Consider the following 14,529-nt stretch of genomic DNA (forward strand, 5'->3'; position numbering starts at 1 on the left):
AGAGGTGATGATGGAGGTGATGATGGTGGTGATGGAGGTGATGATGGTGGTGATGGTGGTGATGGAGGAGATGATGGTAGTGATGATGGTGATGATGATGGTGATGAAGGTGATGATGATGGTTTGGATGGTGGTGGTGGTGATGAAGGTGATGATGGTGGTGATGATGATGGTGGTGGTGGTGGTGATGAAGGCGATGATGATGGTGATGGTGATGGCTACCGTGTTTTACCTGTTGTGTTCGGGCCAACGCCAGGCCCTGGGGTGAGACCGGAACTGTGAACAGAGCAGGTGCTGCCTGTGCACTCCTGGGGACCAGACACTCAGGAGAGAGACCGACATCGCTCCAGCCATGTGAGGGCCAGAGACGCAAGGGCCGGGGAGGAAACCCAGGCTCCGGCAGTGCAGCGGGGACAGCCGTACCACCGCACGGTCTTCCTGTTGCCACACGAGTGTGCGGTTGAGCTCCTTGAGGTCGTGGCCTGTGTTCTTCACCATCAGCATCTCCCGCCCACTTCTGTCGATGACCAGGAAATGCCTAGCATACAATTTACACGCGTGTGCCCCACGGCAGCTGTTCCATGTGCGTCCAAGGCAAGGAACATCTTCGTAACCCTTGAAACACCGAGCACAGGACTTTATAAATAGTTGCTTGTGGATAAATTTTGCTTGAATGTCATCGTATTTTTAACACGTCAGCTATGTTTCTGCCTTCACTGACCTGGGCAGTCTTCCGCACAGTGCACGGTAAGGTGGTAACGTCCACTCCTGGGCTCACCCCCGGGCAGCAAGGAGCCAGGCGGCCCAGGACCTTGCAAGGTCGGATTTCCCAGCCAGCGTCCCCACGCAGGGCACAGATTTAAAATTGCACCATCCTAAAATTATTCAAACCCTTTGCAGACTGAAATCTCTAACATGAGTCATCAAAAGAAAACATTAGCTTCCTCTGAACTTTTAATTAAAATTTCACCCAAAAGGTGGGGAGGGGGTCACACGAGAGGAGATGGAAACCGTCGCTTGCTCTCAAGCAGTACCGCAGCGCGGCCAGGAGGAACGCCGGCGTGCGGCACGGCCGCCCCAGGCTGAGCTAAATCGTGAACACTTAGGAAGTGGTCTTCTCGGACGGAGTTGTGTGAACATGAAATTACTGTCGGATGCATCCCCGCGTGTTTGAAAGAGGAAGATGAAGCGGCAGGTTCGAGCTCTTCTTGGTTTCATCTTCCATTTGGTGCATTTTTCTCCAGCGTTTGTCTCTGTGTGGCTGCTGTGGGGGAAGGAAAGGGGCGGGGGGACCGTGTTCCAGGAACTGCGAAGCAAAGGTAGAAACACTTGGCCCTTATATATTAAAAAAAAAAAAAGCAAAATATTCAGAGCGCTTTCCACTTCAGCGTTTAGAGCTTTTCAGCTGTTAAGCTTCTACTGTTCCGTGCAACCCACTAACGACATTCCTTCTCTGCGTTCTCGCAAACTCCTAATTAAGCCGGTGGACATTGTGATGCGCATAGTGTGACTAAGATTTTATTAATTTATTTTAAGAGAGGGGAAGGGAAGGAGAAAGAGAGAGAGAGAGAGAGAGAAAGAGAGAGAGATAGTCTAACTTTGTAACGTCCGTGTTTGAGCCCGTGCAGAGCCCAGAGGTAAGCCCCAAGAGAGGGGTTTTCCGAGGACGGGGTTCCTCTGTCTCTGCACTCCGGGCACGCAGGGGGACCAGGCACCTCGGAGTCTGTGCATCTCAGGGGCATGGGCTCCGACTTCCACCAGCGATGACCCCAGAGCCAGTGGGCTTTTAGGTCAGCCCAAAATCCCCCATAAGCAGTGACACGGGGAATTCAGGTGCTCTGGGGTCTGATCCATGCTGGCCCTGAAAGGGTTTTGTGGATGACTTGTCATATGACCACCACGTATGGACACTGTAGTTCGGGGACCCAGCACCTGGAAAGTGAGCCGCAGAAAATGCTGGAACAGGTGGAGTCGGCAGGACAGGGTGCCACCTGTCCCCAGGGAGGCGTCTTTGAAGGCAGCTGTCCTAGTTTCTGTCCTTTTTTGTTTGGAGCCAGAATTGCTGGAGGCTGGCACTCCACAGGGTCCCCATCCCCGCCCCTCCATCAGGAGGGGACAACATGGGATCACTCCATCGTCCCAACCGCGGGCGAGGCCCCTCTCCAGGAGCCTGGAAGGCCTGTCCCTTCTCGTCCACCAGCTACCTGCTGCTCCAGCTTCGCCACCGCCAACAAGCCCCTGAGACTCGCCCTCTGGGCACTGGGGTCCCAGCCCGTGCCCCGCTGCCCTGCGGACATCCCCTCCTTGGGAAGCTTCTCGAGACTGCGTTGCAGACCTCGGCCGACTCTAAGCTCCCCGAAGGCGAGGACCCACCCGTGTGAGTGTTCGTGGGTGCCGTGAGGTGACGACTCGTGAGTGTGATCCCAGAGTCAGTCAGTGAAGCTGGAGGACGCTCACCTCCTTCGCTCTCCTTACCCCTCCTCTCCCACCTGCCGCTGCGGCAGCGGAGGTCACACAGCCACCTCCCTGCCTCTGACAAAAGCGAACGGCTCAGATGGAGCCCAAGAGGGAAAGCAAAAAGGAACGGGATGGACAGAGGAAAAAGCAAAATGAAAACCTAGAAACCAACCAAGCTAAAGGCCAAGCCCATGGGTCGTGTTCAGTGGCGAATCTTTCCTTAAATATCAGAGAGCAAACTCCTGGGTGCGGGTTGGAAGTGGAGACAGGTGTGCACCGTGTGTCCAGGGGAGGGGGGTAGAGACGGGGGTGGGGGCGGGGGGAGTTCTCCCAGAGGGCAGGTGCTGTGACCCGGCGGGGAGACGGGCCACACTCTCGCGCACAAGGCCGGCAAGTGGCCACAGCTATGGCCTGCCTGCCCCTCATACCGCAGGCAAATATAATACTGGGGGTTCCCACCTCCGGGGGCGGACTATGGGAAGGGGCGGGTGTAATTCTCAGTAACCAGTGGGACCCCGGGGGCAGGTTTAATCGGTAACTGACGCGGAGGAGGGCACCGAGTCCGGCTGGAGAAGGACCGCGCCCCTGGGACTATCTCTGAAGAAGCGGCCCGTATCAGCGCTCCGTGACTCCCTTGCGTCAAGAATCTCTTCCACTCGGAGAGGCTGCTCTTCAGTCCCAACGGCAGAGAAAAGACTAAACGGGTGACGTGGGCAACACGCAGAGCCTGGGCTCAGAGCCACACTGGCCTCTCCCTCCTGTCCCACCTGAGTCCCAGCTTCACCCGGACGCTGGGGCTACTGTCGTGGGCCCCCCCGTTGGCGTCAGCCACAGAGAGCGCGCCGGGGGGAGTCGGACGCACAGGACCCGAAAAGGAGAAGGATGTGTGCAGGTGACTCAGCCCAAGTCACAGTTCTGAAGTGGTGTTGACGACGCTGAGGGAAACTGGTGTGATTGAATGCTGCGGTGTTTTGTGAATTATCCGGCAGCTCCTCTCGCCTTCCTCCCCCTCCCACCCCTGACGGCTGCTCTCCGGCGTCTTACCTACGACGGCCATCCCTCTGCTGTCCCCTGTGAATGGGTGCAGCATGCTCACAGCTGCAGAGCCTCTCTGGCCGCAGCCTGTGTCCCCCACGGCCTCTAAGGCTTTGCCTGCAATCCGCCTTGCCCGGGAGATGGATGTGAGGGGATTTGTGAGCAGCAAAACTGAGATATTTTTAGTCCGCTGTGGCAAATATTTTTGTGTGTGGACTCTGTTGCTAAGCACCGGGCTACACACAGGGGTCAGGAGGTAGTGAAGACTCAGTTTCCCTCTTCGGGCCGTTCTCGTTGCAGCTTGGAAAACAGACACACACAGCGATAACCGTCAAGCAGTGTGAGGAACTCCATGGATAAAGCCTGTGTAAATGCTGAGGTGGCAGGGGCAGGTGGCTGTCTGTCTCCGCCCGTCTACGACGGCTTGTCCTGTGGACTCGTGTTTAAGATTTGCTGGGTTTCGGTCGTTCTGGAGCAGTGGGTGAGGGGCTGGGGAACCCAGATCCAGTAAACGGGTAGCACGTCCCAGACGAGGCGGTCGTCAAGCAGGACAGGCTACGTTCGCAGCGGGAAACGGCCGAAGAACACGCCTACACCGCTGTTTCATGGACGACAGAACCGAGGCCAGGCAGTCGAAGGGGATTATTTGTTTCATGTGTTGGGCATCTCGCTGCTGGCCGAGCTGGGGCAGAGCCTGCAGAAGCCCTACGGGCAGTGCGGCAGGGGGGCCGTCTGTGGACCCCAGAGTCGCACAGCCCGGCCCACCCTCATCCCTCGTGGGCTGGGTCCTGGTCCGCAAGGGACTTAAACTCTCCACCATTCAATCTGTTCACCTGCAAGATGGGAACAGCGCTGCCGCCTCTGCCGTGTGTGAAATGAAGTGACATGTATGAAATACGGTGAGGGTGGACGACGCGTGTTAACCAGGGACACGGCACGGGTTCGGTGACGCTGACTCTCGGAACCGAGCGCCCCGCTTCCTGCAGGGGCGTCCTGGCTGCTGGGCAGTCAGGCGGGGCCTGTGCCTTCTGTGTCGGGCACAGGGGTGGGGGGAGCGTCTGTTTCATATCCGTGCGCTCACGGGCGCCCTGGTCCCCGCTCTCCTTTCAGGGCCAAGGAGATTAAGAGCAAGTTGGGGACGCTCCTGCAGAAGCCAGACTCGGCCGTCGACCTTGTCATTCCGTACAACGAGAAGCCGGAGAAGCCAGCCAAGCCAGCCAAGGCCCAGAAGTGAGTCATGGGTGTGAGTCACCCCCCTGGGTCCCCAGAGCAGGGTGGGGGGTGCTCAGTGCTCAGCCCCCCTCCTCTGAGACCCCCCGGGCTGCTCACTGAGCTCAGGGGCCCTCCTCGAACTGCTGGTACCTGAGCATCTGTCGACTCTATGTCTGGAGCGTAACTCTGCACGCAGGCAGGATACTTAAATGTAAAGGGGAGCCCACCCCCGCTCGGGACCTCGTTGGAGAGATGGACCAAACCTTAAAAGGTGGCACCAGCCAGCTCGTCCCCTGGTCTCTTGCTGCCTTGGAGTAGAGATTTGTGGCCCCGTTAAGGCGGACCACTAGTGCACACCTTCTGGGGGTCTCCGAGCCCCCCTCCCACGCAGGGATGCGCCAGGGGGAGCCTCCCCTTGAGGAAGATGCCCAGGTCAAGGCAGGCCATTTAACCCCCACGATATCGCGTCTCCCGGCCCCACAGGGGGACAGAGGACTGTTCCCAGCAGGAGGCCTGAGCTCTGGACCTGCTATTTCAGTTCAATGCACGTCGAGCAATTTCCCCTCAGCCCCTAAATCGGAATCCCAGACAACGGGGCTTCTGCAGCCGCACCTCACCCCCAGCTCCCTGCACGCACCCCCGTCCATTTAGCGGGGGAACTGAGGCTCTAAACACCGAGCTGGGAGGCAGGGAACTTGGCCCACCTTCGGCCCTGGCTCCACCTGCCTTAATAACACAACTCCCAGCATCCACGCCATTGACCTTCGAACTCGGGCCTGTCCCCGCCCGACACAGGCAGTCTTCCCTTTGAGCCCCCGGGGCGGGGAAGGTGGAAGGAGAGAAGCCACAGGCATTCAAAGTCTGTCCCTCCCCCACCCAGAAGCTCTGAGGCGATCACAGGAGTGTGGTAAAAATAGAGGAATCCCTTTTAACCTCCATCTCTCTTTAGATTTAACAATTTGTATAAATTGGCCCATTTTGTCTCTGTGCAGACGACCTTGGACTTCACAGAGCTGCCTTGTGGGGAGGCAGATGGGTCGTTCTTTGTTCATCCTTTTCCATTCACCCAAGTGGCTATTTCCACTCTCCTGTTTTTATTACTTCAAAGCTGGCCCCCCCCCCCCTCCGCCAGAAGGGAGGCATCACTGAGTTTTCTGCCCTCAGGAAGGGGACGCTAATGCCGGTGAGGTGCGGGCACCAGGAGGAGAAGACCCCGTTTCAGAGCGGTACCGGGTCAGAGAGTCTGTTTGGAGGTCAGCGGCGTGGCGCTGGCCGATCCGCTGGAGTTCACTTCACCAGTGAATCCAGGAGCACACTCCCCGCTCGGCCTCTCTGCTCGGGGGCCCGCCACGGACACTTGGACTCCTGGAGGCAACGGAGTTCAGGGAGGAGCACTTTGGGAAGAAAACCGGGGGCTATTATTGGATTGTTTTCTTGCCTCCCAACCGTTCTCTTGCAGAGGTTGGAATTGTTTCGGAAAACTCATCATGTCCCTGGAGACTGCGTGCTCCGCGGAGCTTTCCCACACACCCCAGCCCCCAGGCCACCCACCCCCAGCCCCCAGGCCGCCCACCACCTGCAGCCGGGCGGGTTTCCCAGCCTCTCAGCTACCGAGCCAGCGGGGACTGCGGTCCAGGTCAGCTTGACGATCTGCCTGCTCCCCGCTTTCAAATTTCTCTGTGTTGTTTCTTATTCATGAAAACAAACCACAGAGGATAAAATAAACCCTCTCCAGACGGAAGGTATTTTTAACCCCTTTCATCTTTCAAAAAAAAGCAATCCTTTTTTTAAAAAAAGCATTTTCTATTTTTTTTGAATATATTTTTATTCTTCTCATTAGGAAAAAAAAATAGAACCATGGAAAAAGTAGAAAATTGTTGCCTTTGTCCTTACCACCCAAGCCGACCTCCCTGCCCAGGTCAGAATGGCCGGGAGTGGCGGTCCCTCTGGCCCCTGCCCCATGGGAACAGACCAGTACATGCTCTCCCAGCCCCTAGACCCTTCCACGCCTGTCCCTGCTCTCTCCTGCTGGACAGCTCTGGACGTGGAGTGCAGCGCGGTGAGGAGAGAGGCGTTAGGATGGGCTGTCTGGCCCGCAGACAGACCCCAGGAAGTGGCAGGTGTTTGCATCTGCGTCCCACCCCGGTGCCTGGTCCCTGTTGGCGGCAGGGTAGGGGCTGCGTCTGTGCCCGTGGACCTGAGAACCCCTCGCTCTGCGGGGAGGGACTCGAGGACAGAGAAGACACTGACAAGTGCCAGCGAGGGGCTGGAGTTCAGTTTCCCGGGCCACGAGCAAGGGCGCATGGGGATGGCACCGGAAGTGTCCAATAGTTGTGGGGATGGGGACGGTGCAGCTGTTTAAGGAGGACAGAGACCCCTGGTGCTCAGAGAGGCTGAGACGCATTCCCTCAGTCACAGCCACGAAGTGTCAGAGTGGGGACTGCTCAGGACTGGACATGTTCACATCTAAGTCAGGGGTTACTCTTGGCGGTTGGCACCCAGGTTCACTGTGGGCAAACTGAACCCTGGGGCAGGCTGCAGGGAGGTGCCACAGGATGGAGTGGGAGGAGCTCTCTGTGACGGACAGGCTGCAGGGAGGTGCCTCTGGATGGAGTGGGAGGAGCTCTCCATGATGGACAGGCTGCAGGGAGGTGCCACAGGATGGAGTGGGAGGAGCTCTCTGTGACGGACAGGCTGCAGGGAGGTGCCTCTGGATGGAGTGGGAGGAGCTCTCCATGATGGACAGGCTGTAGGGAGGTGCCACAGGATGGAGTGGGAGGAGCTCTCCATGATGGACAGGCTGCAGGGAGGTGCCACAGGATGGAGTGGGAGGAGCTCTCTGTGACGGACAGGCTGCAGGGAGGTGCCTCTGGATGGAGTGGGAGGAGCTCTCCATGATGGACAGGCTGTAGGGAGGTGCCACAAGATGGAGTGGGAGGAGCTCTCTGTGATGGACAGGCTGCAGGGAGGTGCCACAGGATGGAGTGGGAGGAGCTCTCTGTGAAGGACAGGCTGCACCTTCAGGCCAGGAGCCCAGCACCACCTGAAAGGTGCAATGAAGGGAGAAACGTCACCTCCTGGACCAGGTGGCATTTGCACCTGAGCATCCTACAACACCCAGCCAATCACCTCTGTACGGTTTATTCCGCCCTCTGCTGGAGCCAGCCTCCTCCCACCTCATGCCCACAGAGGCTCCAGGGCCAACTGTGCAGTCGGCCACCACCTGGCAGGCCAGGGCACTCAGTGGTCACTCAGAGCTGCACTTGTCTTGTTCCTGAAGCAGTCAGACTTAATGAGGGCTGGCAGACCCGGGGAGCGGGGACAGGCCGCTCATCAGACACCTGGCCTCGTGCTGCCGGCGGCCGTGTCTTGCTCGGCTGTGTCCTCGGATCAGTTGGGACTAATTGATCCCCGAGCAGGCTGCGCACGCATCCTTTTCAAGAACGGAGTCTCGGCTGTGATGTGCCGCCGACAGTGAGCATTAGTCCGGTTCTCCCAGACGCTCAGGGACAAATTGGACCCGGGGACGCGTCTGAGACAGGTGCACCTGTTGGTAGCATGTCTTGTTCCTGTGCCCGCCGGGAGCCACTGCGGGAAAAGGACAGGAAAGGTGACTTCATGAGAACACGTATAAAATCAGAGATTCGGGGCAGGAGGCAGGCATGTTTCTTTCGTCCAGAGATTTCACGTCCTGCTGTATCTGCCGGCGATCAACAGGGACTCGGCGGCGTCTGTCACACGCAGAAGACTGAGCCATGGCCCCGAGGACATGAGGGTGCGCGAGGCTGGCGCCGAAAACGTAGGTGTGACACAGCACGGACGAGGACGAGTTCTCGGGGCGAGGCAACACAGAGGAGCCGGGACAAGCAGTGACCCCAAGGAATCAGGTCCTTTTCTGGGCAGCGATAAAATGAGGCAGAAAAACGAAGGGACATACTTCTAGCCCCTCTGTGCGTCCTTTCTCCTTCCCCTGCTGCTTGCACTGGGTGGAGAAGGCGGGGCGGGGAAGGCAGTTCGTTAGTGGAATTAAGTTTCCAAGGACAGGGGCTGCAGTTTTGACCTGGGACACCTGAGCTCCTCGCCAGGAAACGAGAGGAGACTCCTCCCAGCATCCCGTGTAGGTGGTCGCCCTCGGGTTTGGCATGTGCGACCTTCGAATAGTAAACCTGACTCTTCGTGAGAAGTCATGGGATTGAGCGTCCAGGTCTGTGTGTGTCCTATCACGAGGCAGAGGCGGGAACAAGTTGTTCACGGGACCTTCGCCCAGAATGCCAGGGCCCCCCCCCAACTACGTAAACGGAGGCCTGGTCGGAGCCTGGAGTCTCGTCAGCCTCTGCTTCCCATCTGCATCATTACAGCCCTAAGATACCGGTTTTTAAAACCAGAAGCAGGGCTTTTCCTGTTCTGTCTGAACAGTAAGCAAATACGAGCTACGGAAAGTCCGATCAGGAAACACGCCTCTGCTGGCCTGAACATTTTAACGAAGGCCTCGTAGGTCTGTGTCGATGTGACGACGAAGAAGTCACGTCCTGGCATGAGCGGGTGAGTCCCGAGAGCACAGCCAGCCAACCTCCCCGGACAGCCCCGCCCGCCTTGCCCGGGCCTGCGGGGGGCGAGAGAACTGGGTGGGTAAGGCGGGATGGCCGCAGGGCGCTGTGCGTGCGAATGGTCGAATAAACGCGCAGGGCAGGGGCCTTGGCTGCGTGGCCCCCACCCTCCCCTTGGAGTGGAGTCTGGACCCTTGGTGTTTGACTTCCTGTTCTCCACGGAAGATCTGTTAGAAACCACCAGCCTGTCCTACCTGGGCAGGAAAAATGCAGTCAGATTTTTAAGAATGAAGACTCACCCCCAACACACTTTCGGACGTCGCCGGAGACCTGGTGGGACTTGGGTGTGGCGTGGGTGCCCTCTGCTGACTCCGCCCGGTGGTGGGCCCCACCCCTGGGTGGGCCCTGATTTCATTCAGTCCCATTTAGGGGGAAAAAAACCCACAACTGGAGACACCGTTACAGTGTCTACAAGAATGTCACACACAGCTTCGTGACAAATAGACTCTACTTCTAAAAGGGGCCCAACCAAACCAAATTGTCCAAAAAGAGGTGAAAATGTTCAAAATCTGTGTCCAAGAGCAAACCCAGCTCCTCCCACCCGGCTGTCAATAACCCCCTTGTGTTGGGGGCGGGTCCCGGTTGTGCCGCTTCTAAGAAAAGCGGGTCTGCGGTGTTGTAGGTGCTGTCGTTTAACTCCCTCTAACCCCGTCCCCGCGTTCTGTCTCTGCCCCTTCGCAGGCCTTCGCCGGGGGAGGCTCTCCAGTGGCGTGACTCCCTGGACAAGCTGCTGCAGAACAACTGTGAGTCAGTTTTTATAACGTTGGCATTTCTGAAACTTTCCAAAGTGACCTCCACAAGGGGAGGTGCGAGGGGGTGTGCTGGAGAACCGGACAGCGGGGACTCAGGCTTACGGGCCACGCCCACTGTCCCTTCCACGGGGACATCGCGTGTCCTGACCCTCACGCCCCTGAACCCTGCGGGGGTCATGGCCAAAAAAATTACAGCGTAGGCGCGTGTATCTGAGAGATACATTCCTTACTAGTATGTGCTAAAATGTGAGGAAAAAATTTAAAAAACTGCAAATTTGCATTTATTATATTTATGTAATAAAATACACGATTTTTATTTATTTTCAGCTAAGGTCTGGAAGTCATTAAACAAAAAAATGTAAAAACATAAAGAATACAGTTTTTTTCAAGTAACGGAAATGTGGATATTGTTAAAAAATGCAGCCAAAAAATGTCTTCAACATTAATTAATCAGTATCTTCAATAACCGGCTTTGCAAACGTTTGTATCAGTTCCGCAGACAATGTTGCTGTGCTCGGGGCATGAATACTTCCCACAACACTTGCAAACCTATTTTGATAAGCAACTTGAGTAGCACTCGCTGAAGTTCTTCAGCTTCTCTTGCATTATCAAGCTTCTCTTGCATTATCAAATCTGTATTTTTGCAGCCATTTCAACAGTAAATGGGGGGAAAAAACCCACAACACTGACTTTGAAGTTCATAAAAAAAAAAAAAAAAAAAAAAAAACCCTACAGCAACACGGACTTCAGAGTTCCTGGTATCTCCAGGTTAAAGTCTACTCTCTAAAATCACACACCCTTACGAAATACGTGTTATAAGCAAACTGAGAGCTTCAACGTCGTGGCCTAACGCGCAGCTAGCCACGACCTTGAACCTGTGCACCCGAGAATACACGCGAGAATATTTAAGAAAAGAGTTTGTCTGAATCTCTCAGATCAGCCGCGACCTCCGCAGGTTAATACCTTCACCGTACCAGCGATCCTGCCCTCTCGGATTGGGCCTGGGGACGGGTCAGCAAGGGCTGAAAGAGCATGGGGACACCCTGGGACCGTGACACCGGCGGTTAGTGTGTTTATTGCTCCCGGGACCGGACCTGGGTGGTCGAGTCCCCAGCCCCAGTTTCCTCTTCTGGCAGCTCGCAGTTCAAGACGTGACAACACTGTCGGGGAGAAGGCCTTCCCAGGCCAGCGCCAAGACACCTGAGCCCACCTTTCCCCCGGTCCCTCATCCTCAGCATTTCCAGGGCCTCCCGTATCAAGTGCCAATTTCCAGTGCTAAATTCTCTCCACAGTAATGCTGGGGCTGGTCAGCTGTCTCACTGAACTCTTCTCCCGCCCTCTGTCTGGATGCTCTGTTTGTCTGTCTATCTATCTATCTATCTATCTATCTATCTATCTATCTATTTAATTTATTGATTTTAGCCAGAGAAATATTGTTCTGTTGTTCCACTTATTTTTGCATTCATCAGGTGATTCTTGTATGTCCTCTGATTACATGTCTTTTCTGTTGAAATTCTCCCTCTCCCATCAAAGCTAATCTAAATACGAAATGTCTGGTCTTTCTTCTTCCCTCCCAGCTTGCAGAGACATTCGTGGGCACATCTATTATGCTGCTTAATCTTGCAACTTTGTACTCAGCGTTTGCTACTTTGTATTCTCTTTATAAATCAATTTCTTCCAGCGAGAGATTATAGACTCATTAGCATCCGGGACTTGGTCTTTTTGGTCCAGAAAATTTCACAACAGGAAATGCACAGTTTGGGGAAAATAAATATTTGTTGAAGAGTTCACTCTAAAAAAATGAGTCTACTTAAGACATCCACCCCATATTTCTCCATCTTCACCACAAGAATGGAATATGAAATTTTGTTAGATGCTTTGCAAGAACAAGGATTTAAAAACCATTTCTCACAGAACCTGCAAGACCAATAAGCGCGGGGCAGATAACAAGTAACGTGTGTCTGACCGCATGTGAACATTTTTAACTGCTTTGGTGGGTAAGCGTCTGCCTCCCTGCAGCAGGCTGAACATCTTATGTTCCGAGGCAGAACGCCGACACCCCCATTTTTGGAACTTTCTCAATCTTACCCACTTTTGATCCTCTTCTTGGGTTTTTTTTTTTTTTTTTTGGTTTTTTGGGGTTTTTTTTTGTGTGTGCTAAACAGAGTCCCCTGCCCTGGCACATATAAAGTGTCCAGTAAATGTTTACCGACTCAGTGGATGACAAACGAATTCATTTTGCTTCTTGAACCCCAAATTCCATGAGGTTAACTCAGAGAACGCTATTTGAGTGTATCAGGGGACTCACTCCCTGTCTTACAGAGTGGTTTGGGGCCAGCGGCAACCGACAGGGGACACTCACGCATTCTGAACGCTAAGTACCCTGGGCCCAGGTGTTAGTTGCTGTCGTCAGGAAACCTGAGAAGTAGCAGCAATAGTTCCACGTTTTCAAGCCGTTAAGGAGAAGGAGGTACTTTACGTGCCCCCACACCGCCCGTTGCAGCCACACCGATGCTCAGGGCCCTGTGTCCATAGGTTTGGGGCTTTGAGGGGACGGAAGCTTCGGTTGGGATGACAAGGACAGCTGGGAGGTGTGCAGAGGCGGTCAGTGATAACACCTCTGCGTCTCTGGAGGGACCGAAGTCTTTCTGTTTGCAAACAGAGGCGAGCTGAGGCCCGAGCTTCTGTAATAGTTTCCACTTCTCAGGGGGGACAACAGACACGCAGGAGCCTGTGTGTGTCCTTTGGTGAGGACGCCACCGGGGTGGGGGGCAGGGGAGGGGAGGGGGCGGGCAAGGAACACAGGCGTGTTCCGTGCAGAACAGAGACGCTTGGCCGGGAGTCTGGGTGGCTCAGAGCCAAGAGGACGCCCCCAGGGGGAGCGGGAGTTGAACAGAGAGTGTCTCTAAGAAACGGCCCCTAGAACACCTGAGAGTCGGGAGGAAAAGGCGCCAGGCAGGGCTGCAGAGGCCACGTAAGGGCCTCTCGGAGAATCCGTGGAAGGCAGGTAACACAGGGGCAGATTTCACCACCTCCCAGACCCGCAGAGCACAAAGCCGTGGCATGGGTCTCGGTTCAAGCCGCCTGTCGGCAGAGAGACAAGATAGGAACTCAGTGGGCGTGTCTGTGGGGCCCAGGGGTGGCCGCCGGCCCCGGGAAGTCCCGTCCACGCTCATCCCTTGGACGCTGTTGTTGGGGAATCCAGGCGCCTGGCCTCAGGGTGCAAATTACGTTCGGGGACTGGAACTTTCCCTCTCCCTTTCACCAAGAGGCTGGATGACTCCCGGCCTGCTAGGGGACAGGGAGCTGAAGGCAGTGAACCAGCCACAGACCCCTTCTGTGCGGTTGATTCCTCCAGGCCCAGGGCAGGCATGAGGGACCCATCAGACTCTGCCCTGCTCTCCCGCCGGCAGCGAGAAGGTGCTCAAGGCCTTTGTCTCAGCAACAATGAGGACTCCGGCGCAGGCAGAAGCAGGCCTGTCCCTTCTCTCTCCTCCCTCTGGAAACCTCTGTGCCTTAGATAAGAAGTGGGCGTGGAATCTATATGTATATACCGATTTATGAGAATTTTGGTGTTAAAGGCATGCGTCTGTGCAGAGAGGTACATGTCGTTAGCTTTGAAGAGGAAGGAAATTATGAGGGTGTAGAGGGGCTCCCTGTATTCTCCCAGCAGCCCCCTGCACCCTCAGCCACCTGCTCTCACCTGACAGCTGGAGCCTCCAGCAGGAGGATCAGGCCCCGAATCTCCCGTATACGTGTTCGTATGTAGATGTAAACCCGCGTGTAGTTTTAATTATGAGCGGAAGTCACATGAGCAATAGCAAACTGAACACAGGGTCAGAGTAGCTACAATCATGTTGAATTTACTCCATTTTATTATTTTTTAAGATTTTATTTATTTATTTTTAGACAGAGGGGAAGGGAGGGAGAACAAGAGGGAGAGAAACATCCATGTGTGGTTGCCTCTCACACGCCCCCTACTGGGGACCTGGCCCACAACCCAGGCCTGTGCCCTGACTGGGAATTGAACCGACAACCCTTTGATAGGCAGGCCGGTGCTCAATCCAGTGAGCCACAGTGAATTTACTCCGTTTTAAAACCGATGTGTAACTGGTGAGCACAGCCTCTCCCCTGGAGCTCTCTCGGCCTCAGGCCCTTCCCACGCGTCCTTCAGGGCTGAAATCCAAGGTCACTTCCTCCTGGAGGCAGGTGAGGGCCTTTCTTCCTGTCTTCCTGTCTATCTATCCCTCTGTTACTATGTTTCTCACTGTGTTCCTTCACTGTGCACACGTGTTTTGTGTGGTCATTTTCCTTCTGCTTCCCCCACAGTCTGTCCGCTCATCAGGCAGGACCACGCTTATGTCACTCACTTATGACCTGTCACAGGGCCTGATTTGCTCAGAAACCATCTGTAGAAAGAAAAACAAAAGGATTGTAAGTCATTTATACACAATAATCAACACTCG

General features: G+C 55.3%; 1 protein-coding gene across 1 annotated transcript in view; it reads left to right on the top strand.

The window, feature by feature from the left end:
- RGS5 (regulator of G protein signaling 5) overlaps positions 1-14,529 on the top strand; it is a 32,317-nt gene that overhangs the window by 10,465 nt on the left and 7,323 nt on the right. The window contains exons 2-3 of the mRNA XM_024552014.3: positions 4,603-4,722; positions 9,993-10,054. Coding sequence (XP_024407782.1) covers positions 4,603-4,722; positions 9,993-10,054 — 182 coding nt within the window. The remainder of the gene's footprint in view (positions 1-4,602; positions 4,723-9,992; positions 10,055-14,529) is intronic.

The sequence above is a fragment of the Desmodus rotundus genome, chromosome 12 (assembly GCF_022682495.2).
Source record: "Desmodus rotundus isolate HL8 chromosome 12, HLdesRot8A.1, whole genome shotgun sequence".
Taxonomy (NCBI): Eukaryota; Metazoa; Chordata; class Mammalia; order Chiroptera; family Phyllostomidae; genus Desmodus; species Desmodus rotundus.